This window comes from Labrus mixtus, chromosome 1 (assembly GCF_963584025.1).
Source record: "Labrus mixtus chromosome 1, fLabMix1.1, whole genome shotgun sequence".
Taxonomy (NCBI): domain Eukaryota; kingdom Metazoa; phylum Chordata; class Actinopteri; order Labriformes; family Labridae; genus Labrus; species Labrus mixtus.
The window spans coordinates 26,175,296-26,198,646 of NC_083612.1; the positions used below are offsets into that span (position 1 = coordinate 26,175,296).

General features: G+C 40.2%; 3 protein-coding genes and 1 long non-coding RNA gene across 4 annotated transcripts; 2 read left to right on the top strand and 2 right to left on the bottom strand.

Moving 5' to 3' along the window:
* The first annotated feature begins 597 nt into the window (after window positions 1–597).
* Window positions 598–3,468, top strand: LOC132975441 (zinc finger protein 568-like). The gene is made up of 2 exons (XM_061039979.1): window positions 598–1,037; window positions 1,871–3,468. The coding sequence occupies exons 1-2, from the start codon at window positions 929–931 to the stop codon at window positions 2,815–2,817; spliced, it is 1,056 nt and encodes a 351-aa protein (XP_060895962.1). The 5' UTR covers window positions 598–928; the 3' UTR covers window positions 2,818–3,468.
* A 1,261-nt stretch (window positions 3,469–4,729) lies between these two features.
* On the top strand, window positions 4,730–17,167 carry dna2 (DNA replication helicase/nuclease 2). The gene is made up of 25 exons (XM_061040004.1): window positions 4,730–4,909; window positions 5,245–5,301; window positions 5,756–6,572; window positions 6,986–7,100; window positions 7,210–7,359; window positions 7,819–8,002; window positions 8,432–8,580; window positions 9,164–9,286; window positions 9,551–9,800; window positions 9,966–10,080; window positions 10,217–10,373; window positions 10,586–10,777; window positions 10,899–11,141; window positions 11,256–11,369; window positions 11,471–11,580; window positions 11,830–11,939; window positions 13,314–13,442; window positions 13,709–13,801; window positions 14,011–14,204; window positions 14,455–14,544; window positions 15,256–15,469; window positions 15,842–15,931; window positions 16,104–16,289; window positions 16,401–16,547; window positions 16,931–17,167. The coding sequence occupies exons 1-25, from the start codon at window positions 4,880–4,882 to the stop codon at window positions 16,982–16,984; spliced, it is 4,113 nt and encodes a 1,370-aa protein (XP_060895987.1). The 5' UTR covers window positions 4,730–4,879; the 3' UTR covers window positions 16,985–17,167.
* Window positions 17,093–18,190, bottom strand: LOC132975464 (uncharacterized). The gene is made up of 2 exons (XR_009673272.1): window positions 17,729–18,190; window positions 17,093–17,693 (listed from the first exon to the last, which is right to left on the bottom strand). It is a non-coding gene; the product is annotated as an uncharacterized LOC132975464 (long non-coding RNA).
* Window positions 18,191–18,203: 13 nt separating this feature from the next.
* Window positions 18,204–22,786, bottom strand: LOC132975447 (phenazine biosynthesis-like domain-containing protein 1). The gene is made up of 11 exons (XM_061039992.1): window positions 22,639–22,786; window positions 22,267–22,366; window positions 21,201–21,299; window positions 20,865–20,974; window positions 20,441–20,470; window positions 20,208–20,296; window positions 19,989–20,080; window positions 19,758–19,841; window positions 18,855–18,917; window positions 18,588–18,710; window positions 18,204–18,509 (listed from the first exon to the last, which is right to left on the bottom strand). The coding sequence occupies exons 1-10, from the start codon at window positions 22,720–22,722 to the stop codon at window positions 18,598–18,600; spliced, it is 864 nt and encodes a 287-aa protein (XP_060895975.1). The 5' UTR covers window positions 22,723–22,786; the 3' UTR covers window positions 18,204–18,509; window positions 18,588–18,597.
* Window positions 22,787–23,351: the final 565 nt, after the last annotated feature.

Here is a 23,351-nt window from a genome sequence, read left to right on the forward strand (position 1 = left end):
TTAGAATATAATATAATCCTTAAAAAAAAAGCACAGAAATTAAGATAAACTAAAAGCAAAAGGATGGCCAAAACAGTCAGGATCAGGTTTAACATCAGGCAGTAAAGAGTCTCAAAACGTGACTCCAACATATCCTCGTCTGTTTGTGTGTTTAAAGTCATATGTCGCTGTTTTTTAACCCTGATATTTGCTGTCATCTCCTGGTCCAGATGCAGACTGCAAATGGTGTTTATTTTCACCTAGGCAGGCAGGAGGGAACTGAGGTCTCTTTAGGTGTAAAGTATGTCGGTATTTTCACATGATTGACAGTCCTGAATTCTTTTTTATTATTTTATTTTATCCTTTAAAATTTTCACATTAGATCTAAACTGCAACAGAAGTTTATTTCTGACCTGATATAAACTGGCAAATGACCTTGAAAAGTTATCTCATTATGTTGTGAATTCATCTGCTCTTACTTCAGTGATTCCTTTATTGGCCAGTGGGTGGCAGCAAAGCTCTATCTTTCTGAAGTACTGAGCCTTTGTTGCCATGTCCGTTTATAATAAGCGCCTTTGTTCAGTGGGTTGCTTGTTATTCGGGCAATTGCACTTGCCTGAATTTGAACCCAATTAAAGCCTTAATTAAAAATGAGGAAGTTGTGTTCATTGTCAGCTGATGTAGCCTAATACAGTAGTCCTAATTGACCAGTTTCTTGTTAGCCTACTTTAAAAACATTTACATTTTCTATTTCATTTTCTATTAATAAATTCATTTGAATTACAGAGGAGGGTAGCATTACATCTTGTAGCGTACAGCCTGCTGGATTTCCATTAGAAGAAGAAGCAGCTAACCGGTCCGGTCTACTATAAACCAGTCAGGAAAAGACTCCAGAGCTCCCAGTCAACCGCGGAAATGTTCAAAACAGAGAAACTAAGAGCTTTGATTAATGACGGCGGCTGCTGAGGAGATTTTCAGTTTCTTTGAGGAAACTCTTAAGGACTACGAGGAGACAAAGCAGGAGGAAGAACAACAAGGAAGACTGGTTGAGTGGCAAGGTAACTTCACTCAGGTTAACGATGAACATATAGCACAGGACTCAAACTGTGGACTCATGTATTCAGTGTTTTATCTTTGTAAGTACACTGGAGCTTTCAGTCTCCCTGACAGCTTCCTACACAAACAGGAGACACACAGTGTGTCCATTTTGCATCCCTTAAAGGGAGGGGGATGCAAAATGGCTGTCACTCACAATCACAAGGGGCATAAAACGTTTTTATGTCTTCACAAGTTGCCGAATAAATGAATTAATGAGAAATATGGCGTCAGGGTTTGTATCTCATTCTCAAAAGCATCACCTTCTTCCTTTCTCTTCCAGCTCTGTTGGACCTCCTGAGAGGTCAGAGGAGATGAAGGATGAATGGAGAGAAAGAAGATGGGACATTAAGGCCTTTTGATTTGCTGTTTGTTGTCAGTAGGAGATATTTATAAGTAGCCTATGATCTCCTTATTATAAAAACAAGTGTTTGTTAATGCACAGCAAACATTGTTATTAGTATAAAATATCTCCCTTTGTTTATCTAACAATTATTGATGTGTGGTGGCTAAAGAAGGTCTAATTAACATTGATAAGATGGTTACACACATATATTTACAAATAATCTTTTCCACAAAGTCAAATAAAACAGGCTTGTTGTGAATCTAATATGCTGAAGCTACAGTTCAGAAACATACAGCGACAGATGTTTTTCTGATCATTTGACCTCCATCACACTGGTGTGCAGTTTGGTTTAATGCCTCTGTATGTGCCTCTATGCTGTTAGACTGCGTGTCATTATGATGGGATGTAAAACAAAGCCTCCTTTTCTTTTCTCATGTGTGCTTCTGTCAGCACCCCTCCAGCTGTGTGTCCAGGAGGATGATGCTCCCTTTGAGCAGGATCACTGTGGGAGGACTGATCTGTGTGAGAAAGACCAGGAGCCGCTGCAGATTAAAGAAGAACGAGAGGAGGAACTGTGGGCTGCTCAGAAAAGTGAAAACCAGGAGACTGACACCAAAAACTCTTTGTTCAATATCATTTATGTGCAAAGAAGTGGTGACGATGGAAACCCGATCATAAATCAAGCCCAAGACTTTCAAAATAAAGGAGACTCTTTGCCTGGCAACTCATGTGAACAGTTAAAATCTGATCCTAATGTTTTTGTTTCTCAGCCAACCAGCGACTGCCAGACGAGTGGATTCAGTGATGATGAATGGAGAGAGCGTGGAGAATTTAACTCTCGGGGTAAAAGTAAGAAATTACAGCAGACTGGTGAAGCATCGGACAGGCCGTACACCTGCAGCGTTTGCAAAAAGACTTTCAAGATTAAATCTATCCTGACTCGCCATATGAAGACACACTCAGGAGAGAAACCGCACAGCTGCAGCGTTTGTGGCAAAAGCTTCATCCAGCGCTCGTACCTGCAGACCCACTTGAACTCTCACTCCGGACAAAAGCCGTACACGTGCCGCTTCTGTGGCAGAGGGTTCACACAGGCCGGGAACATGAAGGCCCACATCCGCATCCACACGGGAGAGAAACCCCACAGCTGCTCCGACTGTGGCAAAAGCTTCAGAGAGAAGGCAGATCTGATTAAGCACAGAGTAATTCACAGCGGTGAGAAACCCTTCATCTGCACCGTGTGTCATATGAAATTCACAGTTCAGTCTAATCTGACACGCCACATGATGACTCATTCAGGGGAGAGGCCTTTTGGTTGCACCACGTGTGGAAAAAGTTTCTTCCGACGCTCCCATTTAATCATTCATATGAAGACTCACACAAGAGAAAATCTTTAGACTTTAGATATGACTCAGTTTGGTATTAATTCACTTACAAAGCAGAGGGGAATGGTTTTGATCTATAAAGTCTATTTCCCCCTTTTGAAAGGATTGACATCATGTACAAATCCGTTTTTTGACAAGTTGTTAATATATAGTTTTGTAATGTTCAATACACACAGAAAGGTGTTAAACTGTTTCCTCTTCTAAGGGACCAACATTTGTATAGAGTTCAATCAGGAGAGATTTTTCTAGTGAAATAAAGAAACGGTCATTTTGACCTCCATCGAACAGCATCAGTTGGTCATTGGTGTCTTTTCATTTATTCACAGATGATTCTTTTTCTCATTTTAACCAAATCCCTTTTAAAAAATCAAGAAGTGTTTGTTGCTAAATCCTCTTGCCAGCCCGCTCAGAGTCTCATAGCTCGGAGCAGCTTCATTCTGCTTATCGATGTAAATCTTTTAGATATGTTTTACTTTTTTAAAACGCTCTGTTATATCATGAACCAGCTGAGGGAGTTTCTTCAAAGAAATGATCTGGAGGTCTCATTTATAAATGTTGCATTTAAACAATACAGGGCCTGAAAGAGAGGTGTGCTGCTTCCAACCTAAAAGTTGTGATGTATAAAACAAAGCTCAAAGAAGAATGTGTGCACTTGTAAGCCAACTCTGAGCCAGGTGGAGACACATCAGTGGCTGCCTTACACTCTGTCTGTACCACACACCTCACCTGGCAGCTCTTCATCACCTGCATGGATTGTGTAAATGAGCAAAGTCTGAAAATAAAGCCAGTGACGACTCTTGCACAATCTTTGCATATCCATATAATCAGTCCAAATGATAGTGCAGGCTAAGTTCCCCATAACACAACGACATGTATACAATGTTTGTGTTATTCTAGTTACTCATTTACTTATTAAAATGTATTTTGACTTAATTTATTGACTTGAGCAGTGCACATATATCAACTTATCAACAATACACATCTATGCAAATATGCCGCATTAAGCACAATAGCTAAAACATCAAACTTCTGAATTCAGTCTTTTCTGGAGAATTCATTATTTTCAGGGGGGGGGGGGCACTTTGTTTTAACCATATATTGTTTCATAGTGCTTTGCTTTACATAGAATATTTAGGAGTGTCACAGAATACTGTGCTAAATGTTGTAGGCCTACTAAATTCAGCCTTTTAAGTAGGCTAACTATTTCCTGATGTGTGTAGTAATAGTCTATGACTTGTTAATGATTGATTAGATCTTTGCGGCGGTGAAATGATTACTGTTAGACTGTACTATCCAGCAGCTGGCAACCACCATGTAGGTGAGTTTACTGACACTTTATTCCAGGTTTATCCGGCTGAGATGATGGAAGCTGATAAGAAGTGACACCAGACAGTGATGTGACTGTGCAGCAGCTCCATAGTTCACTAACTATGACATTAACTAGAGGGAACTAGGGAGATCAGGAAAGATATAATAGCTTACTTAGTAAGAAGTGACTAATTTAGAATACAGTCTATAGCCTATATGCATATTTTTGTAGGCCTACATGCTTATAGGACAGGAATACATGTGTTATTTATTTAATTACTTTTTTATTTCACCCATTATAATTATTGTTTTTGTTGTTGTTATTGGTGTTTGTGTATTTTAATCTTGTAAAACTGGATCCCGTTACCGTTCTCCGCCAAAATAAAATAATGAGAAGAAGGCGGACGTGAATTGACGTCACTTCCGTTGCGCGAAACTAAAACTTTGGCGCCGCAGACTTGAAATCATCTCGATAACACTGGAGGAATAAGCAGAAAGACCGTAGAAAAACATGAATCAAACATTGAATTAGGTCGTTGGTTTTGGCAGTGAAGTAACATTAGCTATCGCGGAAGTGTTACGGAAGTCAATAATATTTTGATTTTGAAGATGTTAGGAATATGAACTCTATCTGTGATGTTAGCTGCCGGTTAGCTACAATATCGGTTTGTCAGCTGAAACAATATCGCTAATGATCCTCTTGAAGACAAGCTTGCCGTCGGGTAGTAATTGCTTATAAATACACACACCTGCAACCAGAATCACCATGAACAAGACAAAGATAAAGAAATCAAAGGTGAGCTCAGAAGGTTTCCGTTTACATTTGTTTTTGTTTGAGAGTGACACAAGTTGAACCAGATTTATCCTCCTTTATTGTGTTACTGCCTCTTGGTCACTAAACAGTATGTTTGTCCTTCAGGTTTAATTGATTCAGCCAATACAGCCATCTTTTCTTTATCTAGTCAAAAAAAAAAAAAATCTTTCCTAACACTCATGTATTTATACTTACTGACTTCACGTTTCACTTCAAGTTGTTTCAGATATTGATAAATATGTTGAATGTTGTTATTTTGAATCAGAATGAAAAATGAAGTAAAAAGCATCTGGGACATATGTTGAAATGTTTTTCAGGTACCAGGAGGACAGAAGAACATCTCATCCTTCTTCTCTTCTCAAAACCAGCACATGGTACATTTTATTATTTATTTAAATATCTCTATTTCTTTTCCTTTCATTACTGTCTAATACCTACTTGCTCTTCATAGGCTTGTCAAAAAAGTGAAATAATAATGCTAAACTACATTATTTGTACTTGAGACAAATGAGTCATTTGATTGGACAGATGATTAACTGTACTGGTGTTTTTGTTACATCCTATTATTTTTAGTGAACACATTTGTGTTTGCTTTTCATCTTATGTATGCTATCTCTTCTATATCATTTCTTGGCTCTTTCCACATCTTCTGTTTTTAATTTACTTTCCAGTGTGTTTCTTTCTTTTCTTGTTTTCTGCACTTTTTGCATTTCTTCTGGTATTTATTGAAACAACTCTTCACTAATGACTTTAATGTCATGCACTAAAAGTCTTATATCTCTGTGGTTCTTCTTTATGGACTTGCTATCTGGTATTGCTTTCTACAAGGTTGAACCTCAGATCAAACGGGGCCAAACCTCAACAATCGGACCCCAGTCCCCCTTAAAGAGGAGTATCCTTGGGGACCTTGAAAATCTCCTGCCCTCCTCACCAGATCTTCTCCTCTCTGTGCCTGAGACCCCCAACAGTCAGATCAGACCTGCTTCTTCTTCATCCAGTGATCCCGGTCGCCTGAGTCCTGTGCCCCGCAGAGGGGGGATAGGCTTGGAGAAGCTTGGCCATCTGTCCCCTATCTGTCGTAGTCCTCGCTCCAAAGGGCAGCTTGTTGGGAGAGTAAAGACTGAGGAGGAAACAAAAATGAAGAGACAAGAGGGATGTTCTAGCTCCTCAAAAAGGCTCTTCAGCCCTTCACATGAGTCCCGCAATGCAAAGAGACCAAGAACCCCCAATTCACCCGCACAAATAACTCCACTCACCCCCATCGGCAGCAACTTGAAGGTGACGAGGCCTGTGATTGGTCCTCTAAAGACACCTGTTTTCTCCTGTAACCAGTCAGAGGGTCGACAGAAAAATCATCAACAAGAGGAAGGAAAGAATGAAAACAACTCTGGTTTCACGGTGATATCAGAGCAGAAGATATCTGAACTGAAAGCCAATGAAAATCCACAAACTGGTCTGGTTAAGGATACTCACAGTCTGACTGCCCAACCAGGGACACAAACAGCTGCAGCAAAGAGAAATTCAATCAGCGCAAAGACCGACCTCAACAAAAAGGAAGAGGAGACCGAGGCTGTTAGAACAGCAGTGACATCATCAAAAGGAGTCGGAGACAAAGTGGCATCGTCAGTTCAGGAACGAGGGGAAGGTACATTGATATATTTTGATAACAAAACCTGCAAGATGTTTTAGTAAATTATTGTAAGAATTACAGTATGCCTTTTAATCAAATATTACACAACTTTGACTAAAACATTGGCAGGTCTTTTTTTTTTTCTTTTTACACCCTGCTTTGATGAATCTTTAATCAAAAACCACTGATTTCACGAGCATTACCATCCATGCACCACAAAGTGTTTGTGTTATGGACTCTTTGTTCCAAACATACACACACATGCTTTTAAAGGTCTTATACAATACCAGTAAATGTTGCATCATGATGTCAATAATACAGATACACAAAGTCAGATTTTTTTTTTTATGCATCACTTTCTGTACATGCTGCTTTTGATCTCCTCCTTAATTATTATTTTGTTACTCCTCCCACACAAAAACAAACAGTAATGACGTCAGCGTGTCCTGATGAAGAGGAGCTGGACGAGAGCTGGTTTGCAGACCAGATGGATCATAATGAAGGACCTGTCAGAGGGACGGAGGAGAAACCTAAAAAACACCAGTAAGAAGCACATGAACTAACTAACTCGGAGAACAGTTTGTTCAGGTTGGCCGCTAACAAATGAGCTTTAATGAAAGGAGGTATGTTAAAATGCTCTTTGTCCCCACAGTAAGGTGCCTGATCATGTCATCCTCTCTGGAGGCCTCAACAACCGCTACTGGGTTTTAGACATTGAGGAGAGGCCTGGCTGTAAAACGCTGACCATCTCATGCTCCAAATCTCTACATCCCACTGAGACGTGTGTGCTGAAGGATGGATGGTAATGCTGCATTTTGGGATCTGCTGTCTTTTACATAATGCTGCATATTTTCTCATTTTTATCCTCATGTGTACCACATTCTCCCCTTCAGGGGCCATAAGCAGCCCATATTTCATTCCCACACCCTGCAATTGTCACTTCAAAATATATCTGTATTTGCATCAGCAATCAGCCAAATGAGCTTCAAAATATCAGAGGGTAAAAATAAACTAACATCCCCCAAAGCTAGTTCGCTGCTTGAGAAGGTAAAGGATGTAAACAGTTATTTACGGAGAGCCTTGTTTCCGTACCCCTTTACGTTGTCATATGTTGCCCCTGTATATGTGTAGATTTCTATGATTAATGTGAGTGTCTGATGAAATAAGCATCTGTAGTTTTGTGTGTTTAAGTATAGGTCTTCAATCCACATTTATGTCAGCCCTTTGCATGCCTATTCATTGATTCTGTGAGTGTTTCCAGGGAGATGACGCCCGTCTGTCGTGGTGATGTGGTGCATCTAGAGGGCTGCCGTGATGGTGGGTCCTGGTCCGTAGACAGGGAGCAGGGCTTCCTGATTTTACTACCCGACAGTCTCATCTCAGGAACCAGCATCTCCAGCTCCATCCGCTGCATGAGGCGAGCAGTGCTGGGAGATATGTTCAAGGTGAAGGCTGTACACAAAATGAATTTAACTCCCTGATTGTTTATGTTGGTTGTTGTGTATTTTTTTGTCCGACATCTGAAGGGGACTGAACACTCTGCACTTTGTGAACGCTAACTTTAACTTTTCAGATTAATGACATCACACTCATGCACACTAATGAGACTGCCACATTCAAGTTCTCAAATCGTGTACATCTTTCGATGCATATCAGCAGAAACAGTGTTACAATGAAATGCAATAAACCTGCAGTAAATGTCATCATTTTCAAGTTCAACTTTTAAAAATATGTTTTATTGGACTTCTTCAGGGTTTTATTTAAGAAGTGGGATGTTGGTGCATACATTTAAACTACTTTACAGAACACTTTAAACACAAACTTTAACGCTAAACTTTAATCTGCCCCTGTTCCGTCTGTTTGCTGTGTTGCAGAGTTTTGATGGCGGCTCCAAACAAATGCTGAACGGCACCATTGTCCATGAAGTCTTCCAGAGAGCAGCTAGAGCGAAAGATTTTTCTTTGGAGGGGCTGTCTAAGCTGGCTGAGCAGGCCCTGCATAGTCCTCAGTACCTAGGAGACATGTGAGTGGTTAGAATTTAAAGTACACGGTGCTGCAGAGCCTTTCCTTTCTGTGATGAAACATGATGATGTTCAGAAGAGAGGACTCATCAAGAAGCTCTGTTGTGTGTTGCAGGGTGATGTATCACATTTTCTCTTTGGCTTAGTTCAGTTGTGTGTTTTTAGGGGTGTAAGAGTACACACACACTTTGCTTTTTGGGGTCACTAGTTCAGTACAACAGGAATAAAACGACAATGCATAATTCTATGTTTTCCTAATTCGTTTTGAACCGACAGTAGTAGTTTTCTATCTTTTGACGTTTAGAACGACCTGCAATAGTTGCTACAGCCCGTAGTGTATCAAACACACAGGAGAGTAAAGCAAAACAAAATGATGCAACACAAAAATGAATAACTCCTGATTTGAAAATATGAAAAACATTTCAAGTACAATAAGACAATGTGTGCCTTTAAGAAGCGATTTGTCATATTCATGATTAACTTGTCTGTGAGGTTGTTATGCACCGTGACTGTACCGTGACTTGTTTGGGATGCATACCAACACCGTTACACGCCTTGTGTTTTATGTTTTCTTTGTGTTTTTAGGTACAGTTTGGGTGTTAGCCAGGAAGAGATGAAGCAGGAGCTGCATGCATATCTGCCCTCACTGGAGCATTGGGCGAAGGATTACCTCAACTCCCCAACACCAAAAGCTATCAGCCTCAAAATGTACACACACACACACACACACACACACACACACACACACTATCACAGTCCTACGGATTTAAAAAAAAAGATTTCACATGATGAGTTATAAACAAAGTTTCAGTGAGACTGCTGTCCAACTGATAATCAGTGTAATGAATTTGTTCTTACTTTTTCTTGAGTTTGAGTTAAGTGCAGTAAAGAGTAACACAATTTCATCACCTGTCATACATAATACCTGAAAACACAGTGTGTGACATTTGATCTCTGTTTCAAACACTTCAGCCCAAGCAGCAGCAGCAGAGCTCCTAGCAGGGGTCAGGACTCAGCCACAGTGGTCACAGTCACAGAGCTGGCTGACATAGAGGAGAATGTGTGGTCACCCAGGTTTGGTCTGAAGGGGAAAATCGATGTGACTGCACGGGTTCAAATCCAAAGGCCACGAAACGGTACTCACAGAACCCTGGAGGAGAGGACTGTCCCTCTGGAGCTGAAAACTGGACGGGAGTCAAATTCTATAGAGCATCGCAGTCAGGTTGGTAGACCACTGTGTGCTCAGCTCGACAAACACACACACACACAGACACACAGACTGGTGAAAGACAGGTTTTTAAATAACCAAGGCACATTTATTTGATTGAGGTGCCCAGGTAACTAACTTTTGCCTTTAGATGCCCACACATGTTTTTCCTATGTGTAGGTGATTCTTTACACTCTGATGAGCATGGAGAGATACAACTCTGAAGCTGGCTTCCTGCTTTACCTCAAAACTGGCAACATGCACCCTGTAGTGGCCAGTCACATGGACCGCAGAGGTGAGCCATACATATGTGTCTAACCAACCTGTTGTTTAAAATGAAAAAGATTACTCTTATCACTTTAAATGGTGGAAATGTGTTTATCTTTTGTGATTCAACATCCGATGACCCATTGTGTCCGCTTCTCATTTAGAGCTACTGAAGCTGAGGAACACCTTGGTTCATCACATTCACAACTGTGTGGAGAAGGAAGTGAAACAAAGTCGTTTGGCGCGACTTCCTGACATCCTGACAAACAGACAAACCTGCCAGTACTGTCCACAGAGGAGGAACTGTGCTTTATATGAGAGGTAACCCAGTGCTGAAGCAATGGAAAACTCTAGCATTAGAATTGATATCTCACCTCTATCAGCTTGCATACCCAACTTTATAAAATAAAATACAAATGCAGAGTCCTGAGAAAATAGTTTTAATGGTCAGACCAGCCACCAGTCCCTCTCTTTGTCTTGGTGAGTATTTCTGACAACCGTTTTTTTCCCACCTGCCCTCTCTCTTCATCCAGGTCGATGGGTAGCAGCTCTGCAGATGCTGTTGAGGATGGTGTGCGTGACTTCTTGCAGCAGGAGACAGGCCACCTGTTTCCACAACATCTAAACTACTTTTCCCATTGGCTGCTGCTCTGCTGCCTCGAGGCTGGAACCATGGAGACCAAGAGTGGCAGAAAGCGTGTGTGGCTCCAGACAGCTGAGGAGAGGTATGATGCTGGTCTCTAATATGTAGACACGTGGAGTCTTCCATTTTATACTCATTGTATTCAACACTTTTAGTGTGCACCTGTTGACTTTAAATTCTCCTATTTTATCCTGTGGCATTAGTGAGAAGAGTGGGAGCTGTTTGGGGAACGTGCAGCTGAGCGGTGCAGTCACTGTGCAGTCTGACGGGGTTTTCCTCCATCGTTTCCAGCGGAGCAGTGGAAGTCAACAGAAGGGTTTGACTAACAGCGGTTTGGCTAGTGGGGATCGTATTGTTGTTAGCGACCAGGAAGGTCGACTGGTTGGTTTGGCAACAGGATACCTGTCTGAAGTCAGCAGAACATCAGTCAGCTGCACCCTGGACAGGTGAAAGTGAACCCACATACACCTGCAGAAATGTAGTGGACAGTGGTTTGTTTGGACTTTGTCAATGACAATATCCCGATTTGTAACGATTTTGTTGTGAAATGTGTGTTACAGAGATTTGTCAAAGTTCAGTGGTGTGTTGTTTCGATTGGATGGTGACGAAGGCGTGGTGGGCCTCAGCACTCATCTAACCAACCTCTCCAGACTGATGGAAAACTGCCAGGATAGGTATAGTCAATAAACGTGTATGTTATAGTAAAACAAACGTATCATGGGGAAAAAGGTTGATGGTTAAAAATCTTGATGTTTGGTCTCGTGTGACTGTGCAGTGATCGTCTAAGGGAGCTGATTGTTGACCTTCGTCCTCCAACGTTTATTTCAAACCTCAGTTCTGTGTTGCCAAGAGATGCCAAAGACATCGTGGCCAACATCCTCAAAGGTGATAAAGTTTCTCTGCACTTTTTTTTTTACCCATTTACTAATCACTATTATTAACTTCCTTATGCTCCTACACAAATTCAAGTTTGTTTTACTTACTGTTAATGTCGGCCATATTGCTATAAATGACCCATTTTATTGATTAAAATTACTAGAAGTTTATTTTTTTTAAATCATTAATAGAAACGTTTCATGTCCATAACTTTCTTATGTGACTTCTGATGACTTGTGTCATTTCATGGATTTGCAGGTCTCAACAAACCCCAGAAGCAGGCCATGAAGAAGGTGCTGTTATCCAAAGACTACACACTGATTGTTGGCATGCCAGGCACAGGCAAAACCACCACCATCTGCACCCTGGTAACCGTCTTACTATGATCTCAAAAACTCACCTTAGTCATAAAAAGTTCAAAACATTCATCGACGAGGGAGGTGATTCTTCAGGACTTTCTTGGCCTGACATATTTGCTCGTGAGAAGGACAGCCCATGGACATTAACAGTCTCCTGTAAATGCCAACAGTTTCTAGTAGGCATGTAAAGATTAATCATGAGGCAGTGTCAAGGTTCACGTCGATACTCTGAAAAAACGAATCGCAGTTATTTAATTTTATTTTCTATGTAGCGCCAGATCACAACAGAAGTCATAAGGATAACTTTCCTATAGAACAGGTCTGGACGGCAGAGGGCATGTCTCCCTCTGCCGTTACTCAGGGGACGCGCTGTGAGCAGCGTGCTGCATTCAGGGGTGCTCAGACAATGAGAGATGCATTCAGGTGCGCTCAGAAACGGGAGTTGCAGGAACAAAAACTAAGCTGTACAGACCGTTACAAGTTCAAATAAGATGTCACAGATGTCCTTTCCCATTTCTGATCACATGTTAATATCTCTCAATGTCAAAATCACTCTATCCATTTAACATTGCAACATCAAGTACATTAACTTAAATGCTCTCTCCAGTGGCATTGAAAGCCTCCCCAGCATAAACTGTTTATCCCCCCTGTTGAACTGGTTTCCCACTACAATGATGGTCTTCTTAAATGCCCTGGCTCCTTTAAAAACCCGGACTGTTTCCTTCACCCACTCTGCTCCATGGTTTACGCCTGAACTCTGCCAACTCAAAACAAAATGCCGTCTCCTGGAACGTCTCTACAAGAAAACTGGACTTGTTATTCACAAATATACAATAACCACATTCTCCACTACAAGGACAGTCTCTCTACAGCAAAATCAACTCCCTACGCAGGTATCATCAGCTCAGGTGAAGGGAATACAAGGACACTGTTCTCCATGGTCAACAACATACAGCGACCACCGGACTCTCTTGCTCCTCATCTGTACTCAACTGCTTATTGTAACTCTCTGATGTCATTTTTTATTGCCAAAGTAGACAAGATTCACCAGCAACTGACTCCTAACATCTCATCTCTTTCCAGTCTTCTTACCCCCTCTCTCTCGCTCACTTTCAAGTTTCAAACTTCCCTCTGTTGTTGAAATATTTGACCTCATTCGGAAATCAAAGCCATCTACCTGTCCATTAGACCCTCTTTCTACTGTACTGGTTAAAGTCTGCTTACCCCTTTTGTCTTCCCTGATAATTGTCATCATACATTTCCCCCTCACCTCTGGTCTTGTTCCCACTTCTTTCAAATCAGCTGCAATAGCCCCTATACTTCGAAACCTTAAGAAACCTGGTGCAGGCTCAAACTTTGTCTTTCCCTTTATTTGTCTTGCAGGTTCGAATCCTTCACGCCTGTGGGTTCAGTGTGTTGCTGACCAGCTACACACACTCTGCTGTGGACAACATCCTGCTGAAGCTGAAGAGGTTCCGGGTTGGGTTCCTGCGTCTCGGGCAGGGGCAGAAGGTGAGCTGTTGTTGACATTGGTATTCAAAAAGTAGAGGAAATAACTATTCACTTCCAAAATGTATTTCACAACATGGACTTTAAAAAGCTATGTTAGCAACTAAAGCTATCCTGAGTATAACAAAAATCACTTAAATATCTTAGTTCCATAATCATTTGAAGTTTTAAAATAAGTTCACATCAAGTCTAGATCTCTTGTTTTGTCCCTCAGTGTTTGCCACTCTGAACCTCTCTGATTTCTCTTTTGCTTTCTGACACCTTTTCAGGTTCATCCCGACATTCGGCCTTACACAGAGGAAAGTTTGAGGAAAAAGGGAGTTCACACACTGTCAGAGTTGGAGCAGCTTTACAATAAGGAGGTGAGGAGTAAATATTCAGCATATCATTGCCACAGCTTCAGACTTTTCCTGATTGATATACAAATGTGCCAAGCTTTTTACATTTTGAAATCTGATCTCAAACTTGTTATTTTTGTCAAGATATGTAACATGTAAATCTTTTAACTTAAAACTTCTAAATGAAAAAAATTAACATCAACAACCCAATTCTGCTCCTCTCTCTTTTCCAGCTGGTTGTGGGAACCACCTGTATGGGCATCAAACATCCCATTTTCACCCGCCGACGCTTTGATTTCTGCATCGTAGATGAAGCTTCACAGATCAGCCAGCCAATCTGCGTGGGACCCCTCTGCTACGCCAAGAGATTTGTCCTGGTCGGGGATCATCAACAGCTGCCACCAATAGTGCAAAATCAGGAAGCTAGGTAAAGTATGTGTTTGTGTAAAAACATGTTCATATTTCTACAAATAGAAATGAATAACTTTAAGTAGACATGGTGAGTAAGAAGTTGTTTTTCTTCTTGAGGGTCAACCACAAAACTCTGCTCATAAGTGTCTGTTTAAATTCAAGGTTTAGCATGTAGCTAATATTGTAGCTTCAGTTTGATTTGTAATGCTAAAGAAGAGAGAGTCGTTAGTAACAGCAGTTGTATGTTTCTTTATGTTTTCCTGCAGGTCACTTGGGATGGATGAAAGTCTGTTTAAGCGACTGGAGCTCCATAGTGAAGCAGTGGTCCAACTGAATGTGCAGTACAGGATGAACAGGTAAACCTTCTTAACACACTGACAGTGTCTTTTTATTTTTAACAATATGTTTACTAAGTTTTAAAAACATTTTCAAGACACACAATTACAAGTAGATAAATCTACCACTGGTTTTCCATGTTAATGCTATTGTTCTTTTAGCCTGCAATATGCAGAGGTCTACAAAGACCCGGGTCATACTATGTCCTTTTGGGTAGATACCAAGAAGAAAAAAACGTAGGTTCTACAACTAATTGAAATGATAACAACTACTGCATTACACGTCTGACTTCATCCCAAAATTCTTTAATTTTTGGACATTTCCATACGCAATGGTAAAATGTACCTTTGTCCTCCCCACACCTGTTACATAGGTCTGAGATGTTGGGGTTAAATTTGTGAAGACTCTCATTAACCAATTGTTATACACGTGTTAGCTGTTTGAGTCTGTGCTACTGACAGTGTCTTTTATTATCAGCTCATCATTAAGGCTCTTCTACCAATACATGAGAACATGAGGCTTCAATTTGTGTTTGTAAAAAACATTACGTGACTAAAGCATCACATTAAACTTCATCATATAAACTTTTACTGAATACAATCTGCTTTGGCATTACAGAAAAATCTTAACTGTATCGACATGACAAATGCATAACAAGATGGTAAGACTCAGAAGCATTGCCCCTCCATAATAAAGGGTGTGTGTGTGTGTGTGTGTGCTCTGTGTTTTAGGCAGATCATGTCTCTCAGTAACTCCCTGATGTACGAGGGTCGACTGGAGTGCGGCTCTGAGAGGACAGCCGAGGCTCTGCTCACTCTGCCCTTCCTGCTCTCTGTCCAATCAGAGCTCAGGTCCTGCTCTGACACTGATCCACAGCACTACCTGGCTTGGGTGCAGGCCACATTGTTGCCTAGCAACCCTGTTTGCTTCCTAGATTGCTCAATGGTTGGTATAATTTGCATTGCACTACAGGTTTTCTATAAGGTAGAAATGACAGAGAGGTTAGACCTAAAAATTAGAATTCTAAATAAAAGGTTCTAGCTGCTGTGTAAATACAGGTTTTGTTACTGCAGTCAAACATCCACCTCCAAAAGTTTGAGTTAAACTGAAATGTAAAAGTTGGGATATGCTTTCAAAAGGAGGTACGTGTTTCAGCTAGTTTTAGCTCCGATGATCTGAAGAGTGTTTATTAGTTCTACTTCTTGTAAAAGTTTAAAGATATAAGTCATCTGCTTTACAAATAAGGACATTGTTATAAGTAAAGACTTTAGATGTGTTGTGCTCTTTCATCTTTTTTTTCTCTTCTGCCTGCTTCAGGTGCCAGCACTCGAGTCTGTGGAGCAAGGAGGTGTTAGCAATCACACTGAGGCAGCTCTCATACACAAGTTGCTTTCATTGCTGATAAAGGTATGACATGTTTATAACAGATGTATATTGAAGTGTTTTGTTAAGTCTGGCTTTGTTTTTGTGTGCGTCATGAGTATTTTAATTCAGTGGATAAAAGTAGAAGTGTGAAAACAAAGACATATATGCAGTTGCAGTTTATCGTACTGAGTCCTGCTTATTTTTCTCTCTTCAGGCTGGATGTAAACCCAGTGACATAGGCGTCATCGCCCCCTACAGACAGCAGTTAAAGAGCATCTCTGCTCTGCTGCAGTCCTCATCTTTCACTGGTGTGGAGGTGAACACAGTGGACAGATATCAGGGACGAGACAAAAGTCTGATAATTTTTTCTTTTGTCAGGAGCACTGCAGAGGAGGGACATGTAAGTGTTTCTTGTCTCGTCGTGTTTTCTTTTTTTAAACTCCTCTTCCTCCTCCTTTCTTTGTGCTTAAATCTCTGCATGAACAAGCAAATAAACTACTGATTCTCACAGTTAGGAGAACTGTTGAAGGACTGGCGTCGCCTGAATGTGGCCATCACCAGGGCCAAACACAAGCTGCTGATGGTGGGCTCTGCCACTACACTGCGACGCTACGCCCCTGTGGAGAAACTTCTGAACCATCTCCAGCAGGAGAACATGATATCCTTTAAATACAAGAAAATAATTTTAAACATAAAAATGACATTTTTGGGTCTTGTTATACCGTTACAAAAAGGCATACTTGTCACAATGACTTTGAATCCCAACTGAGAGGTACTCACTAAAAGATGGCTAAAAGATACAAAATGTGATACTAAAAGCCATATATTGTTAGATTGGTAACACACTTCTTACTTTGCTACTGTTCAGCAGTTTCATCTTGGCATGCAATTGAATTAAAAGTCTGATGAACAGCGAGTCATCAATGTTTAAACAAATGCTGGACGTGTCTACAAAACTGCTTCAGTGTAACATGTCACTGTCACATTTTTACCTTATGTATTTAGTGTCTTCAGTTTTTTTTTCCTTAACGCTAACTTCACATTATTCAGCTCCCGCCGGCTGCCCACAAAGCCTTACCGAGCGTGTCCCTGTGATTGAAGTCTGTGAAGCCATGCTGCTGTTCCATGATGCCAGTATCTGCCTGTTTCAATGTCAGTGGAGCACCTGAGTCTGCAAAAACACTGAATGCCAAGGGTCTGTGATCAAACATAAGAGCATATATTGTTTTTATTTCTGTCTTTTGGGATAAATAGTCTATTAAAACGATCTTAATGGAATATGCAAACCTACAATCCCTTCCTGTCGCCTTACGTCACAGCTCCTCCTGTTATTTAGAGTTCCCCCCTGAGTGTCACTGAAGATCTACTTAAGGAGACAGTTTCTCTTCTAGGTTTTGTAATAGATAAAAGTCATTATTTTATAAAGAACTCGACATGACTGTGAGCTGAACACTATTCAGCAACTTCTGCCATTTCTGCACATCGGCAGATCTACAGGTCTGTTTTGACTTGAAAAATGTTCACTGACATGAGTGGAAGCTGAAGGCCGGTCCTCATGAACGTGATCTAAGACTGAACCTCAACAAGCTTTGTGAACGAGAGACCTTCCAGCCACAGCTTTGTACAAAGACGCTTATCAGTTTTCAATGCAAAATACTTGATATTGATGCTATGAAATATGATATTGAGAAACTAAACGGCTAATGTAGAGTCACACAAGAGTACTTTAAACCTCAGTACAGCTAAACTGACACTAAGGGTACGGAGCCTCAACACTCATTTAACATTATTTACTGTTTATTAACTGCTAGTTTCAATCAAATACCTCAGTCAATAAACTGTGACAGTGTTTTAGGCTCGACTCCTGCTGCTTTCCGTGATCCTTTACAAACCAAACCAGTTTTGTTTATAGTTAAGTGTCACTGGACTACAGTGCTTAAATAAGCTCTGACATTTCTAGCAGTCGGCTGAATGTCAATGTACGGATGAAAAACCTGAGTCTGAAAGCTGAAAAGTAAAGCTGTGATATAATAACACGACATCTCGTACTATTTAAAGTCTTAACTACATTCTTTATTTTACCATCTAAAACTTGAATGAATGTTGTGTGAAGGGAGAGGTGGTTACTGCTTTGTGTGATTTCTTATAAAGTGGATGGACGTCAATGATGACAATGACTAAGTTGAAGGCACTTCACTTTATTGTTTTACTTCAGTAAAAAATCTGAACAAAAGGGTTTAGAAGCATTTTGTTTCTTATTTAAAAAAGGTGGGTCACTATCTGTAATAGAACATTTCAAGTCATACCCGAAAGCACCCGAAAGTGACCAGAGTAACTGTGATTCTGCCTTTGATTGGTTGAATGCAATATTTCCATGCTTTGTTTCTGTGTTTTGTTTTTGTCTCTTAATTTGGTAAGTGATGATGTTGTGTTTTATGAATAAATAATTCCAGTCCAAATAAAGTTTGAGCTCCTTGTTCCATCCTGTAATATGTTGGCATGAGTGATGTTCTAGTAGTTATAATCGATCTGGAGGACATTGTTTTATTTTATTTGAACCATCTCTTTCATCAAATGAGCTACATAACTATGTTCCATCCTCCATGGCCCTCTCCTTTGCCCGTGTTTCAAGATTTTTATTTGTCACATGCTCATACAGATGTGCAGTGAAATGTAAGGACTGTTCCGCACACACTGTGTGTGTGTGGCTACAATGTGATTGTTCCCTGCAGTACAAAGACAGCGTGTCCAGCTATGTTGATTCTTCCGTCCTCTCTCACTTCTAGTTCCAGCTCCCCGCCTCGTCGAGAGCACTGGTAAGCTAGACAAAAACAAACACACACAGGACAGAATGAGTATCCGTTAGTTACTTCATTTCTGACCTTAATTGTTTCATGGCTTACTGAATTTGAACTAGTTGAGAGTTGAACAAGTGATAAATTACGATACTGAATGATCATATTACCCAGCAGTTTCTTCTTTCCCAGTTTCTTAGACCAGTAACTTCCTAGCACAGTGTGGGCAGACCCTGCAGGGACATTAATAACATCTACTGGCACGTTTCACAAGAGGCACATTGGAAGTTTACATTTTCAGCTCAACTGCATGACAGTCAAACATCTGTAGTCTTGGTCAAAGAGTTTGTTTTTTTTGTTGTCATTTTACAAAACATGTTAATTGTATGCAAATATACAGATTTCTTAAAGTTTGCTTAAGGATCTTAAATTTGTGTCGATCATGGTAAGACCTGTGGACTAAGCAGTTCCTCTTACCTCTTTGCCTATCTGGTCCTATACATCCCTAAGTATTATTATGTAATGAAGAAATGCTCCTGTCTTTTCATTATCAAATCTACTTCTTAACTTTTCTTTGCTGTAGTTTAATTGACTGAGTCAGTGAATTCCAACCGAATCCTTTATTCACATGAACGCTGGCGTGCCAGGTGAACGTACTGACACCATGACAACAGTTGCATGCCTAGTCACGTTTGTGTTGCAAGTCTCGCGAGAGTATGGCAACACTCTAGGGTCACAACAGTACAACTGTCTACATTTGGAAAATTGTAAACAAAGGTTGTTTTGACAGCGTGCTATTCTGCCCCTCGTGTTTGCACAGATCCAGTGGCAGTGATTTCAGACATTGACTATAACTTTACAGAAATAGTCTATGTTCTTCCTTATGGGCTGGATTATGTTATAGAGACAACTGTATTATTAAAATCTCACAAGAGCCTTAGTAATTAAAAACAACATAATTTACATACTTGAACAATTCAAGCCATTTATAGAATCACATGATATCACAATGTAACCCAACAAAGATGGTCTGTCTGTGTCCATTAGTATGGGCTGTATGAGTAGGGGTCTACCTGTGACTGGATCCTCAGGGATGCCGTTCCATGGGGAAAAATATCTAGAGTAGAAGTCGTATCCTGGCTGGCAGTCTGGGGATCCTATTGACAGATAAAGAAGACTTTAAAGGAGAGGCAGTTTAATCAAACATGGCTAGACGTTTCATACAGTGCTGCTCTCAACAATGCTCTGTTATCATGTTGTATATTGAGGACATTATGATACAACAGAGTCACTACTGAAACTACCTTTCATAGTGAGGATTAGTCCTTTGACTCTCCCGCTCCTCTCACTGCTCTGAAGAGCAGCAGGGTCAACCTTCAGACTGGTTAGCACTGACCTTTAGAAAACACACATGCTGCACATGAGCCAAATAACAAATCAACGTTCTAGCTCATCCCAGATTGTCCCTCAACATCAACCCGAGTCTATCCATCTGTCCATTTGTGAGTGTGTGTTATTATAACCTGTCACAGCTGTCAGCCAGTCGAACCATAAGTTTCTTGGTGTTGGAGCACAGATAAACATCCTGGATTGGGTGATTTCCCACTGCAGCCTTTATCAAACATGCAGGAGCAGAGAGAAGGTTCACTATGTACACACACAATCACACTTGTACATCTTATAAGTGTTATAAGTGATAAAGGGTTGAAGTATACAGTGATACAGGAATCTGCATTCACAGATAGGTTTGACTGACCTTGATGATGTCTTTGAAGTCATTGGGATCCTGAGTAATCACATTTTAGAGAGAGAGAGAAATCAAAGTCAGGATAGCAAATATGAGTGATGCAGCTTTGAGTTAAAGTGTTGTAGGACGGTTGGAGTGTGTTTTGGGTTTCAGAAAAGCTGTGCGTTTAACAGTGATGCTGATTGAAATAGGGTTGTGATTGATGAAAAGAATGAACAGTACTGACTGAAATGGGGAGGTTCATGTTCTTTTATTTTAGGAGCCCAATAGAATTGGGTTAATTATGAGTTCATATCTTTCAGGCCATACAATGCATACTACACTAAATGACAGATTAGAATGAATGTGGAAGTAAACCAGGATCGCCTGGTTCTGCTACTGTATCATGATGTAATGATCAAGGACACAGACTGTAGACAGAGACATAGTGTACCTCCTGGGCAGGCGGATTAAGAGGAAAGTCCAGGATGTACCGCTCTCCCTGATGGGTGACAGCCAGGTCTCCACTCCTGGTCTCAAACACCAGTACAGAATTCTCATTTTCTATCAGACATAGCATACACAAATACAATTTAATGCTCAAAGAGCGGCTGGTGAGCTAGCTTTATTCAAGTGTTTACATGTTAAAAACAATTACGGGGGTGAAAATGCTTCTTTGTGTGTATTTCCCAGTTTTCCAGACAAGGCCAATGCATTGACTGTTTTAAGTATTAATTTAAGCCTGATTTACTGATTTACATGTTCACTTTGTGTTTGTTCTGTGTCTTACTCTTATTCTGGAACAGCACTGCTGCAGAGGCCAGAGTTGCATGACCACACAGATTCACTTCATTGGTGGGTGTAAACCATCGAAGGCGGAACCGTGATCCTGTTAAACACATCCCACTGTCAGAAAGATTCTTAACTCTTACATTTTCATATAACTTGTAAAAAAGTCCACAGTTATCTGAAACGGCTGAAAGAAAATGGTTAACTTTAAATTCAGCAGCAGTTCACCTCATAAATCAAGTTTACCAAATCCAGCCAACACTATCACCACGACTGTTTGAAAATAAAATGTTGATGGGTTGTAATAAGTGATCAATGACACATTTCTTAGATGGGAGGTACTACATACATGCTTTCATTACACTAAAATACTAATCCTTTGATAGTGCCAAACTTAAGTCTTTTGGTACAAAGGGAACGTGCTTAACGTCACTTAAATGTCAAATGTTTTTCCAAATGTAATATCTAGCAACATAGTTTAGATTCTTAAGTGGTGTGCAAAACCACTAAATGACTGCTCACTGCATTTTGAACTGTCACAGCTCTTCTCCGTCACAACAATGCAACTCTTAGCTGTGTTTTGAACAGTGTTACCTGCTGAGGACATGCTTTTTTCATTTTGTGCACACACAAGAACACGTATACCAAGCTCAGTTCAACTGTAAAGAAGTCCACAGCTTAATATGTAACAATAATGTCTTAAAACATGGTCTAAAATGTCCTTTATTAACTTTCTTTCCCTCATCATTTAATGTCTGTTTTATTTCAGTCAACCTAGACTTTCAAAACGTATCCCAATGTAGAGGAAAAGAGTCAGTGAGGTTTGCTCACAGGCGGCTATTAACATCTTTATTAATAGATCAGTTCTTTATTCCCCATTTTAACAGCTTCAACAACAAAGCATGGGACATACAGGATTGCAAAACTTTATGGATTATTACAATGAAATGTTAACATGTCCCAGAAAAATGTATTTCTCTTAACTTCACTTAAAAAACTGTAAGCAGTATTTGTGATAAAAAAATGAAATTATGCAATTGTAATATGTTAAACTGATAATACCTTACCTGTTGTGAAATTGTCAGAGGGGTTGATCTTGGTGATGAAGGCTGTTTCTGCCAGGTTCATCTCTGTAGCTATCTTCTGATACAAGTCATCACTCACCTCCTGATAGACACATGATAGACACGACACAAACACTAGCCTAAATATTATTGTCACACGAAATAAGAATAAATAATCTAAACAGCCTGTTTTTTGCATGTCGGTGGTTTATGTTGAAGTGAATTATAAAACGATGTGACACACGAGAGACTAAAACTTGCCAAATCTATTGACTGTACAAGTCCGATTATCATGCTTCAAACAAATGCACAAAGCCCTCTTCTGCAGATCGTAACATTATGCCTACTTTATTTAACCAACATATTCTTACTCACATGCAAAAGTGGACAAACAGCCGCGGGGTTACCTTTGAAAGGTAAATTGGTGAAGGCATCTACCGTAAATACTGAAATCTCCATTGTACACCGTAAACTGGGTTGAAACTAAAGTTTCCACTGAGGACGAGTGTGGACTTTGTTGTCCCAGTGCTGTCAGGGGACTTTACCCTGTTAGTTTGGTGACAGCAGACGCCCCCCAGCGTCATTCTCTCAGCTATGGAGGACGAGATCTGACAGAAGTATAAATAAATAAATGTGGAAATAAATAAATGTAGAAATAAATAAATGTGGAAATAAATACATGTAGAAATACATTTAAGACATTTAATTATTTATGCCCCATTTATTTACCAGTTTTTATTTATTTATTCACGCATTTAATTATTTATTTATTTATTCATTCTTTTATTCCAGTATTTATTTATTTATACTTCTGTCAGATCTCGTCCTCCATACTCAGCGTCAGCGTTGCCAGATATTCTATATCTATATGAGTATAGTAGGCTATATAATTTGCCCCTAGATTTGAGATTTAGCAGCTTGGCTGGTTGACACTCATTAATAGGTCCAGTCAACCAGTGCCAGGCAGATCCATAATTACGGTGTCTAGACAACGTGTGATTCATTTATACATTTTTGATAATGTTTATATAAAAAGTTTGCATGGTTGGTAATTTTACTTAATGACTCAAAGCTAGTAGGCCTATAAC